General features: G+C 43.9%; 1 protein-coding gene across 2 annotated transcripts in view; it reads left to right on the top strand.

The window, feature by feature from the left end:
- MYH9 (myosin heavy chain 9) overlaps positions 1-12,815 on the top strand; it is a 75,574-nt gene that overhangs the window by 25,266 nt on the left and 37,493 nt on the right. For both annotated transcript variants that reach the window (XM_026863210.1, XM_026863203.1), the window contains exons 4-5: positions 6,610-6,637; positions 10,236-10,329. In XM_026863210.1, coding sequence (XP_026719011.1) covers positions 6,610-6,637; positions 10,236-10,329 — 122 coding nt within the window. The remainder of the gene's footprint in view (positions 1-6,609; positions 6,638-10,235; positions 10,330-12,815) is intronic.

Below are 12,815 nucleotides of genomic sequence, written 5' to 3'. Positions count from 1 at the left end.
TTCCATTGGTGTCTGGAGCATGGTGGCTCTTATAATGCTAGTGTCTGAATCTTGTGTAATAGACTATATCAGTATGGTTATTCTGGTCTCCAAAGTTCAAATCACTCAACTAAGAGAGCGGTAGGAGAGGGAATAGATGGCACATTGCTAATGAATGTTCTTCATCCCCTTTCTCATCCAGTTTCTCTGCATATTAATGTAGGGCTCTGAACGGTTCACTAAACAAAACTTTTAAAATCATCGTGCGGTGATTAAACCCTTGGTGACATTGATGGATTTGTCTGCAAAGAGCCTGTGCAGCCAGCATCTTGCTGGTATTCACTTGTGAGTTAGGTAGTCTCTGGGTTTGGTGTTTAAAATCAAAAGTTCTGAAGTGTAATAGCTTCATTATTTTTATTGGCCTTGTTACATTAAGGGAGAAAACAGTGTTAGCTATTGTAAGACAAATCACTTGCTGTTGTAGATCTTCACATGCACCTCAGGCCCAGTTGTCATTTTTACAAGAAACAGTCCTTCAGATCTGCTTCTATAGAACATGACCTTGAAGTGGTTTATTTGTAGTTCTTGGATGTTTACATATTTCTTAAATTTCAGAGCTAGCTTAACTTCCTTGGTCTCAAATCTTTTTTCTTGGCTTGTTTCCTAGCATTGGTCTTCTATGCTGCAGTGTATATTGCACTGTCCCAAAGTGCATCTTTATTTCTGGCTTACCAATTCAGGGATATAAGGTTGACAGAGCTGTTCAGTTATGTAGTGGCACAGATGTCTCTTTAAAATTGCATGTAAAGGTAAAATTCTGTTTCCACTAAACCCAAAATAATATAGCCTGTGGATTCACTAGTTTGTTTCCAAGATTTTTCCAAATTTCTGATGCAAAGGGCAATGTTAAGTTTGGATACTAACTATGGAGGATGTTAATTTTGATCATGTTCGTATACAAATGGCAAGAAAATATGTGTATGGGTTCTGATTTTTTAAAGAAATGTTTACATGCTTTGAATTACTTGAGATTTCTAAATGCAGCTTTCAAAATCTGTGTCTCAAAATGTGGTTTTCAATACAACAAGGAGCTAAAAAAACGAGTCTGTTGCCCACTTGTTTTTTAGTAGTTACCACACGCTTTTTGCTTCATTCCTGTAAACCAGAGCAGGAGCTCTCTGGCAGTCACTTATGTAATGGCTCAACCCTTGCTGTCAGTCTTCCCGCAGTTCACTGTTTTAGTATCATGAGCTGCTTGAGCTTTTGCAGGCTGTATACCAGTTTTTCTTTCCTGTCAGAACTTCATAAACATTTGTGTAACCTAAAATTACAGCTTAACTTGTTTTCCTGTTTTGCTATCTTCAGATTCAGTTAAGGAATGTTAGAGAAAGGGGTATGGGTTCAAGTCCATAAAGAGCTTGGGGAAATAAATGTTTGCATTTGACCCAGTAGGATAAATTTAATTTTTTAAAATAAAACTTACTTTTCTCCTCGTGACCATCCTGAAACTTCAGCTAAAGCAAAACCAAATCTTGGCATTACAGTGTTCCTGCCAACTCAAGTGATTTTTCTCCTTTTTTACATCTTGAAGTTCTGTTGTTGAGAGCTGTCTTGGATACACTATGTTTGTCCATGATTTTTTTTTTTTAACTTGATGATTAGTTATTAGCACTTTGAAACTTCTGTATAATGCATTCCTTAAATGATAATGCAAAAACATGTTCTCAGGCTCTGTTCTGATGTTCCCCTGGAGTTTTTTTTTTTATCCTGCTCAAGCCAGCATGTAGATTAAAGCACCACAGTGAACATATTTGATTAGATTTTATGCCAGTGGGGTTGTTCGGAGAAGCACAGTGTGTCAAGTGCTTGAGGCTCCTCCTGTGTTAGAGCCCTGAGGGAAGGACAGTGGTTATAAGATTATGTTCAGGTCGGTTCAAGGAGGGACTGAGGCACCGAAACTACTGCATGGTTGAAGCACTTAAATGCATTTAAGCTGAATTCTTGCTTTTAGGTCAACTCTCTAACTTGATCAGCCAGCTAGTTGCTTAGGTCGGGCTCCAGGCATTCACTGCGATGCTAAGGGAGCTGTAGAGTAATGGAGGCCTAGAGGGCCAGGCTGCCAGACGCACGGTGGTTAGGAGGTGGGTGGTACCATCTAGCTATGGTTAAGCTTTTGGCCTTAATGAGTCAGCTATAGGCAGGGGACTGCAAGCCAAGCCTTTGCCTTTCAGCTACACTTCCTCTTAGCTGGAGAGATGATGTCACCATTGTGTGAGTGCTATATTACTTCTCCTTTTATGGAGATGAACAGACTTGAAACTGGAGTCACTCATGCAGAGGAAGTGGGTGATAAAGGCCTCCTAGGATGTTCTGTAACTGAGATGTGGCGATTAAATTGCATATTCTCTTCTAGCCATTCAACTTTTTTCTTCTTCCATCCCAAAACACCTAAAAACAAAATTCAAGAGTTTGGAGCTCTATTAATTTGCCAATTAGGCCAATATATGTGACCACAGAAGTGCAATATTTATTCAGATTGGTTGTTTTGCAGTAGAATATTTGGCTGAGGATATTTTATGTACAAGATGTCTCTCTTGTGAAAAGAAATTCAGGTTTAATTAAGTTTTTTATGTATGTCCCAGGTCCTGGAAGCAGTCTAAAACGCAGTCTTTTATTTTTGGACTGAAGAAAGTTAAGAATGAGTTAGATATTATGTTTTCTAGACAGTAAAAGTAATCTACTGATCTTATACTATACTTCTGCATAGCTTAAATTTGAAGGATGATTTACTTCCTGAATTTCTGGATGCTTGAGGCTGCTGCTTCTTATGATCACTTGAATACTGTGGTGATAAGAGCTAAAGAAGAGCCTAGACTAAAAGCTTTCATTTGCCATCTGGTCTGAAATACAGAACTGTTGCTATCATTAACTAATGAGTTGTTATTCTGGATTGTTTTTAGTAAGTGATGCTGTTTAGGATTGAAAAGCAGCTGCAAATTTCTTTTAATCAGGCGTTCCATGGTTGTGTTATTATAAGCAACTGAGTTTACAGTACCCAGCATGTTCTCTTTTGCTGAGTAGGTTGCTTGCACAACTGACAATGGAGTAGAGGCAAGTGCTGACTGAAGTTGTGAAGTACGTCCATGTTGAATGATTCTTTTATTAAAAAAAAAAATATCGGTGGAGGTGGCCTATTGTCTGGACAACTGAATTCTGATTCTTGATGGCACAGGTCAGTATTGTAAGGAGAATGAATATTGACATTTAAAGCAATTCTTAATTAGAAGTGTGTCTGAGAGTTAGGCTTTTGTATGTGTTAGCTCTTTGGCCTTTTGGTCGGCTCCAGTTTCCTGTTGCTCAACACATTGAGTTGTCTGTCTGTACACAATTAGAAGAATTCCAACTATCCCAATGGCTGCTGCTGTGAAGTCCTGGGAAAGAATTTCCCCCGGATTGCAAACAGGAATGTTGCCTTTTATGGCCCTGTCTGTGAGCTGCCCGTGACTTGCCTGCACTTGCAGGTATGTTCCTGCCTGGCTTAAAGCAGAGGTGACTAATGCAGCTGCAGCAGGCCACCAGGAAAGTATTTTGGGGGAGGAAAATGTAGTACCCGGGAGGATTTTGAACACTGCCTGTGACTTTTCCTGCATGAGCACCTTTCAATACCTTGCTCTGTCTTAGGTGTGGAAAAATCCCTTTGGGACCTCCTTGGGTGCTGTTGCTACCTTGCCTTGTTGGAATGAGGCTCAAATATTGCTTCTCAACTAAGTGTGACAAACCTGTCACAATCAAGAAGTGTTCAGTGCCAAAGAGCTTCTTAGTATTATCTGATGTTGATTGTCTCTTTTTCTATGGAGCAGCTGGTTTATCTGTCTCTTACCAATGTTTTTTTGCTGGGATAAGGAATCTTCTGGGGAGGGAATGGGAAGGCATTGCTATTCAGGTGCTTGGGGCTCCATGTTTAAGCTCCAGTTGGGGCTCCAGTTTGCGGAGCCCCAGTGCATAAGTCCAAGACCAGAACTGGCTACCAGGAATAAGGACGCACCTTCCTTAGGGTTATCTTTTTTATTTTCTTATTTCTCTCAAATTGGCCTCTTATGAGCCTATGTGGTACCTGAATGTGAGCATAACCTTTTCTAGGACAAGTGGGCTGCTGCTTTATAGTATGCTTTCCAAAGTCAGATGTTATTTGGAGGTACATAGCTGCTTTGTGATAGAGAATTGCACCCAATTGCATCCATCTACAGAGGAATAGGTTTCCTTAGGCAATCTGTAAATGAGTCATTAGTGATTCCCCTGATCCGCCCTCAAAATGCCCAGTCATGAAGAGGGCTGGCTGTGCCTGCTGAGCCCTTGACCCACTGGGAACCTTGAATGGGTGAGACCTTCAGAGCTGTCTAATATCTGCTCTTAGCCTGTCCCTCAGCAAAAGGGGTGCATATCTTAAAGGCAAGGAATAAAACTCAGAATTTGAAAAAAAATGAATATGCAATGCTAGTAAATCTGCAGTATGTTTTTGAATGCTTAAGAATTTGCTGGGCCAAAAGCATTTGAGTGATATCCTTTAGTTCGCTTTTTTCCAGCTTGCTTTCTTCCAGTCCTAGGGCTGATCAGCTCTTTCTGGCAACAGTATTAACAGGGATAAAGCAGATTATTTTCCTCTATTTTTTTGTGCTTATCTGCATACAATTAGGCAACTCCTGCTCTTAAACTTTTTTACGGGAAACTATCTGTGCACCTGAACCTAATGTTTCCGTTATTGGTTTCAGAATAATTTAAGAAAAGGTAGAATCTCAAATTTAGTAGGTCTGCCTGCTTCACTTATTCCATGAAAACATGTCCAAAGGCTATTCTCTCTTTATAAACTGAGTTTATAGTTTTTCTTGGTGAATATGGCATTCATGATGTTAGGACTGCAATGCTAAATTCACTTGCAGCAACAGTGTTTATGGGTATAGATAGTGGTTTCAGGTACTTGAAATCTATCTGACTATAAAGCCTTCCCTAATTACAGATCAGTCCCTTTTATTGTGCACAAAACAACTTGAATGATGACTCAATTATATTGTCTTAAGTATTGTCTTAATACTCTCTGGTGGGGAGAATACTGAGTGCACTTGGGTACTACTGGAGAAAAGAACAGAAAGAACTAGTAGCTAAAATATGGAGAGAGTCACATTCATAAATGTAGTGATGAAGGTTACTAATTGCTGAAATAAATTATTAGAGCAATCCAGTGAATTGTATATTCTCATGGATGTTTGTGGCTTGCTTTATCTCACTTTAGAGATCAGACTTTAGTGCAACACAAAGTTGGGGCTCAGCATGGAAGAAGGAAAGAATGACTAACTGTATGAAATCTAACTGCTGTGTTACTGGAGTTCTTGGACTGGATGATCTGATAGTCCTCTGGCCTTGATCTTAATTTAAAAAAAAACCAAAACAATCCAAACAGCTAAAATAAACCCTAGAAAACACAGCCAAGTAGGTAACATAAAAACTAATGGAGATTTTGAGTTTGGTGACACAATCTGTTCTGTAAGTGCCACAATAGCTCTTGAGGACTGTCTGTGAATGACCTTCTGTGCCCAAGTCTGTTCTGTGCCTGAACAGGTCTCACTGCCCCAGTGATTGCTACAAGCTACAAAGGCTGTTGTGGTGTAGGCACAGGCACTCTCCAGTCTGCCCAGTGCTCCCAGCTGGTTCCTGGTGGCATGGGGGAGGAATGGGGTGCAGGCTGGGGGGCAGGCACAGCGTGGAGAAGTGGATGAAAGGTGAAACCAGGGCAGAATCAGGGGAATGTGTTCATACAGAAGTGGAGGAGGAATAGTGAGATGAAGGCATGGTGGAAGGACTAGTCAGTGCTATGTATGAGGAAATGGAATCATAGGTGAAAGTTGAAAGGAGGTTAAAGGTGTGGGAGAAGATAGTGGTGGATAGGCTGGGTGAAGAAAGTTCTGTACCTGGAAAGATACTGTCATCCACAGCTGTGAATTGAACCCAGGAATTGGTTTGTCTGCTTGGTGTGTCAACATGAAAAAGGTTTGTACTGTTACCAGCTGCTGTATTAATACAATAAGGGATGGTGCTACAACAAATTAGCTGTGTAGAATTTAAGCTGCTGCTCAGTGTTGTAGTTTTCAAGTCTATTCTGTACAAAACAAGTAACAAAAATTTCTCACTGAGCTTCCAGTGTTTGTTTTGGGGATGAAAGTCTCTGTTTGATGTATTTGACCCTCCTCCCCCTTCCATTTCCATTGCTCTGCTGGTAAATTTTGTAAGTCAGTATGATCCCAGTATAATAGGGGGGAGAGGGCTGAAGAACAAGTAGATGTACATCAAACTGTAGCTCTGGTAGATATGTTCAGTGGGAGACTTCTGTATTGTTTGTAGAAAAAATTGTAAACAATATTTTTTCTGGATGAAGAAAACTAAATTGCTATGGTGCCATTATACTTTGGTATATGGTGGGAGGTTGGAGTCTGTTGCTGGAGAAGGGTTTCCTGGCCATATTTCTGAAGATGCTTGTCGGAGTTTACTAGTTCCTGGTTTTGTCTTTGGTGTTGATTTCATTATGTCACAGAAATTTAGAGTCTTAGTCTGACTACTTTTTTTTAAATTTTATTCTAGATCGAGAGGATCAGTCCATCCTTTGCACGTGAGTATTTACAGCTGTCAGCTTATCTGGTTGTCAAAGTCTGTGTGTTTAAATTCTTGATTGGAGGACTGTCTTAATTTTAAGTGCTGGGAGTAGGCTCAGTCAATCAGGTAATAATGAAGAGTCAAGGAAGGTCACACTACAATTCCTCCAATATATATTTAATCATAGAATCACAGAATGGTTTGGGTTGGAAGGGACCTTAAAGATATCTAGTTCCAACCTCCTGCTATGGGCAGGGACACCTTCCACTAGACCAAGTTGCTCAAAGCCCTGTCCAGCCTGGCCTTGAATGCTTTTAAGAATGCATCTACAACCTCTGTGGGCAACTTGTTCCAGTGTCTCACCACCCTCACGTAAAGAATTTCTTCATAATATCTAATCTAAATCTACCTCTTTCAGTTTAAAATCATTACCCCATATCCTATCACTACACTCCCTGAGCAAGTGTCCCTCCCCATCTTTCCTGTAGCCACCTTTAAGTACTGAAAGGCCACTATAAGGTCTCCCTGGAGCCTTCTCTTCTCCAGGCTGAACAACCCCAACTCTCTCAGCCTGTTCTCATAAGGGAGGTGCCTCAGCCCCCTCATCATCTTTGTGGCCTCCTCTGGACCCACTCAAGCAGGTCCATGTCCTTATGTTGGGGGCCCCAGAGCTGAACACAGTACTCCACTTGGGGTCTCATGAGAGCGTAGAGGGGCAGACTCACCTCCCTTGGCCTGCGGGCCACAGTTCTTTTGATGCAGCCCAGGATACGGTTGGCTTTCTGGGCTGTGAGCACATGTTGATGGCTCATTCAGTTTCCATGCGCTGCTACCCCAAAGTCCTTCTCCACAGGGCTGCTCTCAATCCACTCTTTGTCCGGCCTGTATTTGTGCTTGGGATTGCCTCAACCCATGTGCAGAACCTTGCACTTGATTTTATTGAACTTCATGAGGTTTGCACAGACCCACCTCTCAAGCATGTCCAGGTCCATCTGGGTGGCACATCCTTTCCCTACAGCGTGTCAACCACACCACACAGCTTTGTGTTGTTGACAGACTTGCTGAGAGTGCACTCAATCCCACTGTCCATGTTGCCAACAAAGAGGTTAAACAGTGCCAGTCCCGATATCGATCCCTGAGGAGTGCAGTGTGTCACCGCTTCCCACTTGGATATCAAGCTGACCGCAACTCTTTGAGTGTGACCATCTAGCCAATTCCTTACCTGCTGAGTGGTCCATCTGTCAAACCCATGTGTCTCCAACTTAGAGACAAGGATGTTATGTGGGACATGCTTTGTACAAGTCCAGGTTGATGACATCAGTTGCTATTCCCTTATCCACCAACACTGTAACACCATTGTAGAAGGCCAACAAATTTGTCAGGCATGATTTGTCCTTAGGAAACCATGTTGGTTGTCACTAATCACCTCCTTAATTTCCATGCACCCTTACATAGTTTCCAGGAGGATCTGCTCCATGATCTTGCCAGGTGCAGAAGTGAGACTGACTGGCCTGTAGTTCCATGGGTCTTTCTTTTTCCCTTTTTAAAAATGTTTCCCCTTTTCCAGTCAGTGGGACTGACTACAATGACTTCTCAGATATGATGGATAGTGGTTTAGCCACTTAATCCTTTGGTTCCCTTGGGACCAGCAGATGCGTCTCATCAGGACCCATGGACTTGTGCACCTTCAAGTTCCTTGGATGGTCTCAAATCTGAGCTTCTCCTACAGTGGGTGGTTCCTCATTCTCCCAGTTCCTGCCTTTCCTTTCTGTGTTTTGGGCAGTGTGGCTGGACCACATGCCAGTGAAGACTCGGGCAAAAATTTGTTGATTACCTCAGTCTTCTCCATGCCTCAGGTAACCAGGTCCCCCATTTCCTTCTCGAGCAGGCCCACTTTTTCCCTAGTCTTTCATCACAGACATACCTGTAGAAGATTTTCTTTGTTGCTCTTGATGTCCCTGACAAGATTTAATTCTGTCAGAACTTTAGCCTTCCTAACCTGATCCCTGGCTGCTTGGACAATTTCTCAGTTTCTCACAGGCTACCCTTGCTTCCACTCTCTGTAGGCTTCCTTTTTGTGTTTGAGCTTGTGTAGGAGCTCCTTGTTCATCCATGCAGGCCTCCTGTCATTCTTATGTGACGTTCTCTTTGTTGGGATGCATTGCTCATGAGCTTGGAGGAGGTGATCCTTGAATATTAACCAACTTCCTTGGGCCCCTCTTCCCTCCAGGGCTTTACCCCACGCTACTCTATCAAGAAGATCCCTGAAGAGGCCAAAGTCTGCTCTCATGAAGTCCAGGGTAGCAAGCTTGCTGTGTTTCCTTTTTGCTGCCCTAAGGATCTTGAACACTGTTTCATGGTCACTGCAGCCAAGGCTGCCCTTGAGCTCTACATTCCCCACCAGGCCATCCTTGTTGGTGAGAACAAGGTCTAGCATGACACCTCTTCTTATTGGTTCCTCTGTTACTTGGAGAAGGAAGTTATCAGTGCATTCCAGGAACCTCCTGAATTGCTCATGCCCTGCTGTGTTGTCCCTCCAACAGATAGCAGGATGGTTGAAATCCCACATGAGGACTAGGGCTTGTGACTATGAGGCTGCTCCTGTCTGTCTGTAGAGGGCCTCATCTGCTTGCTCTTTCTAGTTGGGTGGCATGTAGCATACTCTCACTATAATGTCTTCTGTCCTGCCCTTCCCTTTAGTCCTGGCCCATAAGCTCTGGTTGGCTTGTCATCCATCCCCAGGCGGAGCTTGGCACACGGACATAGAGGGCAACACCCCCTCCTCACCTTCCCTGTTGTTCCCAAAGAGCCTGTATCCTTCCATTCCAACACTCCAGTCATAGGAGCCATTCCACCACATCTCTGTGATGCCAGTAAGATCATAGCCCTGCAGGTGTATACACATCTCTAGCTCCTCTTTTTTATCCCTCGTGTTATGTGTGTTTGCATAGAGACATTTAAGTTGGGCCCCTGATGAAGCTAAATAATCCTTTCTACAGAATACTTTTCATAAGTGGAGAGGAAGAAGGGAGGTTTTGAAACAGTCCCTGTTCTCAAACTCAAAGAAATACAGCTTTGTCAATGCAAAAGGCTTGGAGGAGTCTTCAGATTTGATGCAGCTGTTACGTTTAAGTGCATTCATACTGATGAGGCTGATACAGTAACAGTACTCATGATACAGGAGCTTCTCTTCCAGACACAGCAAAATTTGGTTGGCCCTCAGTTCTGCTTAAGGAATTGGTATGTTTCTTCTTGTAGTTGGGAAGCTTCCTCTTGAAAGATTCACTTCGTTACCTTTCACCCCTACCTCTACAGCAGCTTCTGAATTATTCCTCAGCCACTTGGCAATCTTTGTACCCAAGTGACTAGAAAGCATAGTTCTTTATTGCCTTCCCTTCTCCGTGCACGCATGTGGAACCTGCACCCAGCAACAAACTGGCTGAGGGCTAGCCTGCAGTCCAACCACACTGCTACTGCTTGCCAGTGCAGCTTGTTTTTTCTTGGTTTTGAGGGAGGTGCTGCAGTGGCCAGAATGCAGTTAAAGGAACATAGCCCTTTTGGGGTTAGAAATATGCATGTCTCGTTTGGGAATGAATTGCAGATTTTCTTTACAGAGGTGAATCGGGAGCTGGTAAAACGGAGAACACCAAGAAGGTCATTCAGTATCTGGCTCATGTTGCTTCCTCACACAAGTCTAAAAAAGACCAGGTAAGACCGAGATTTAATGATGCTTTATGATTTTGCTGAATTTGGATAATAAATATATATTGGCTGATGTTGGTAAAAGCCATACTGCTCAATAAAAGCCTGGATCCTAACGTATGTTAGGAGACTGAGGACAACAGTAAACTATGAAGCAATAAAATTTTTGTCAAAAATTGCAAGCCAGGCAACATTGTTCTAAGTCATAATTCCTTTGAATTCAGTGGAGCTACTGTGGGGTAAACTCATCCACAACCTCTTGGATTTGTGGGCAAGTACATAGGCAAGAGACACTATAAATGAAGCATTACTCTTACTGAACTTGTTACGCAGATGCATTGTGTATAGCCAGTCTAGGCAGTTTAAAACTGGTCCTGTGGAGGAATTTTCTCCTTTCTCTTGTACCTTTAGAGATTAGGTCTGGCTATTATATATGCTGTCTCAAAACTGGAGAATACAGTGACAGGCTAGTGGACATCAGCTGAAAACTTTGAAATTGTAGGCAAACATTACAAGGGTGGAAAACAGCCAAGTGTTAACAGCACATGAAAGGAGGGTGGTGGTGATGGTGGGAGGACTTTAAAGATGTCTGACTTATATTTTTTTCCCCCTCCCTCTCCCCCGATGGACTATTGCCGAATTCGTCAGTTGTATCCTCGTAGGTGAGCTGCACGTTTACTGCACGTTCTGCACCAGGAATGCATTTTCTGTCCCATTGTGTGATTTTTTTGAGCAGCTTTTCACTCCACACCAATATCGCTTTCTGCAGCTAAACAAATCCATAGACAATTCACAATTTTATTTTTTTTTTGTGTGTGGTACACAGTAATCCTTTTGTGAGGATGTTCAATGGGAGACTAAAGTAATATCAACAATACTTGTGTTCTGTAGTCAATACTGGTTTGTATTTGAGGTTTTTCTTGCAAGATCTTCCCAGATATACCATTTGAGAAGTATTCCTCCAGGGCAATAGGAATTCCCTAGAACCAAAAGTGTCTTGTGTGTTGTGTTCCTAGTAAGATAAATATAGTTAGGTGTTTAGCTTTCTATTCTCTGCAGTGAGATGTGGCTGCAGGTTGCAAAGAAAAGTTGGGGGAAAGGCTGCCCTGCAGACAGGGTGTTCCAGGACTGTGAGCTTGTTAGCCAGAGCTGAACACGCTGGAAATGGTGAGCTGTGAAATGAAAGCCAGATGCCAAGTGTTGGCTGTATGTGTACATAAGAGTTTTCCCATAGTAGCTTAATGTGTAGGTATGTCTTATGTTAGTAGAGGATATGAATAAGAAGGCATCTTTGCATGCAGGCATGCTATGTGTGTGTGCACACATAGTAGTAAGTCACTTCTGGAATCTAGTCAAAAAAAGAGTATTCTATGTGCCAGAGTTTGACATATGAAGGCTTTTTCCATGGTCTGTCAGTAGCTGTATTTAGAAACAGTCTTCCTTTTTTTCCCTTTCCCCCCTTCCTTTCCCCCCTTCCTTTCCCCCCTTCCTTTCCCCCCTTCCTTTCCCCCCTTCCTTTCCCCCCTTCCTTTCCCCCCTTCCTTTCCCCCCTTCCTTTCCCCCCTTCCTTTCCCCCCTTCCTTTCCCCCCTTCCTTTCCCCCCTTCCTTTCCCCCCTTCCTTTCCCCCCTTCCTTTCCCCCCTTCCTTTCCCCCCTTCCTTTCCCCCCTTCCTTTCCCCCCTTCCTTTCCCCCCTTCCTTTCCCCCCTTCCTTTCCCCCCTTCCTTTCCCCCCTTCCTTTCCCCCCTTCCTTTCCCCCCTTCCTTTCCCCCCTTCCTTTCCCCCCTTCCTTTCCCCCCTTCCTTTCCCCCCTTCCTTTCCCCCCTTCCTTTCCCCCCTTCCTTTCCCCCCTTCCTTTCCCCCCTTCCTTTCCCCCCTTCCTTTCCCCCCTTCCTTTCCCCCCTTCCTTTCCCCCCTTCCTTTCCCCCCTTCCTTTCCCCCCTTCCTTTCCCCCCTTCCTTTCCCCCCTTCCTTTCCCCCCTTCCTTTCCCCCCTTCCTTTCCCCCCTTCCTTTCCCCCCTTCCTTTCCCCCCTTCCTTTCCCCCCTTCCTTTCCCCCCTTCCTTTCCCCCCTTCCTTTCCCCCCTTCCTTTCCCCCCTTCCTTTCCCCCCTTCCTTTCCCCCCTTCCTTTCCCCCCTTCCTTTCCCCCCTTCCTTTCCCCCCTTCCTTTCCCCCCTTCCTTTCCCCCCTTCCTTTCCCCCCTTCCTTTCCCCCCTTCCTTTCCCCCCTTCCTTTCCCCCCTTCCTTTCCCCCCTTCCTTTCCCCCCTTCCTTTCCCCCCTTCCTTTCCCCCCTTCCTTTCCCCCCTTCCTTTCCCCCCTTCCTTTCCCCCCTTCCTTTCCCCCCTTCCTTTCCCCCCTTCCTTTCCCCCCTTCCTTTCCCCCCTTCCTTTCCCCCCTTCCTTTCCCCCCTTCCTTTCCCCCCTTCCTTTCCCCCCTTCCTTTCCCCCCTTCCTTTCCCCCCTTCCTTTCCCCCCTTCCTTTCCCCCCTTCCT

The sequence above is a fragment of the Athene cunicularia genome (assembly GCF_003259725.1).
Source record: "Athene cunicularia isolate RWA chromosome 1 unlocalized genomic scaffold, athCun1 chr1_part2, whole genome shotgun sequence".
Lineage (NCBI taxonomy): Eukaryota > Metazoa > Chordata > Aves > Strigiformes > Strigidae > Athene > Athene cunicularia.
Note: the sequence above shows the minus strand (reverse complement) of the source record. Positions and strands in the feature narration are given on the sequence as shown.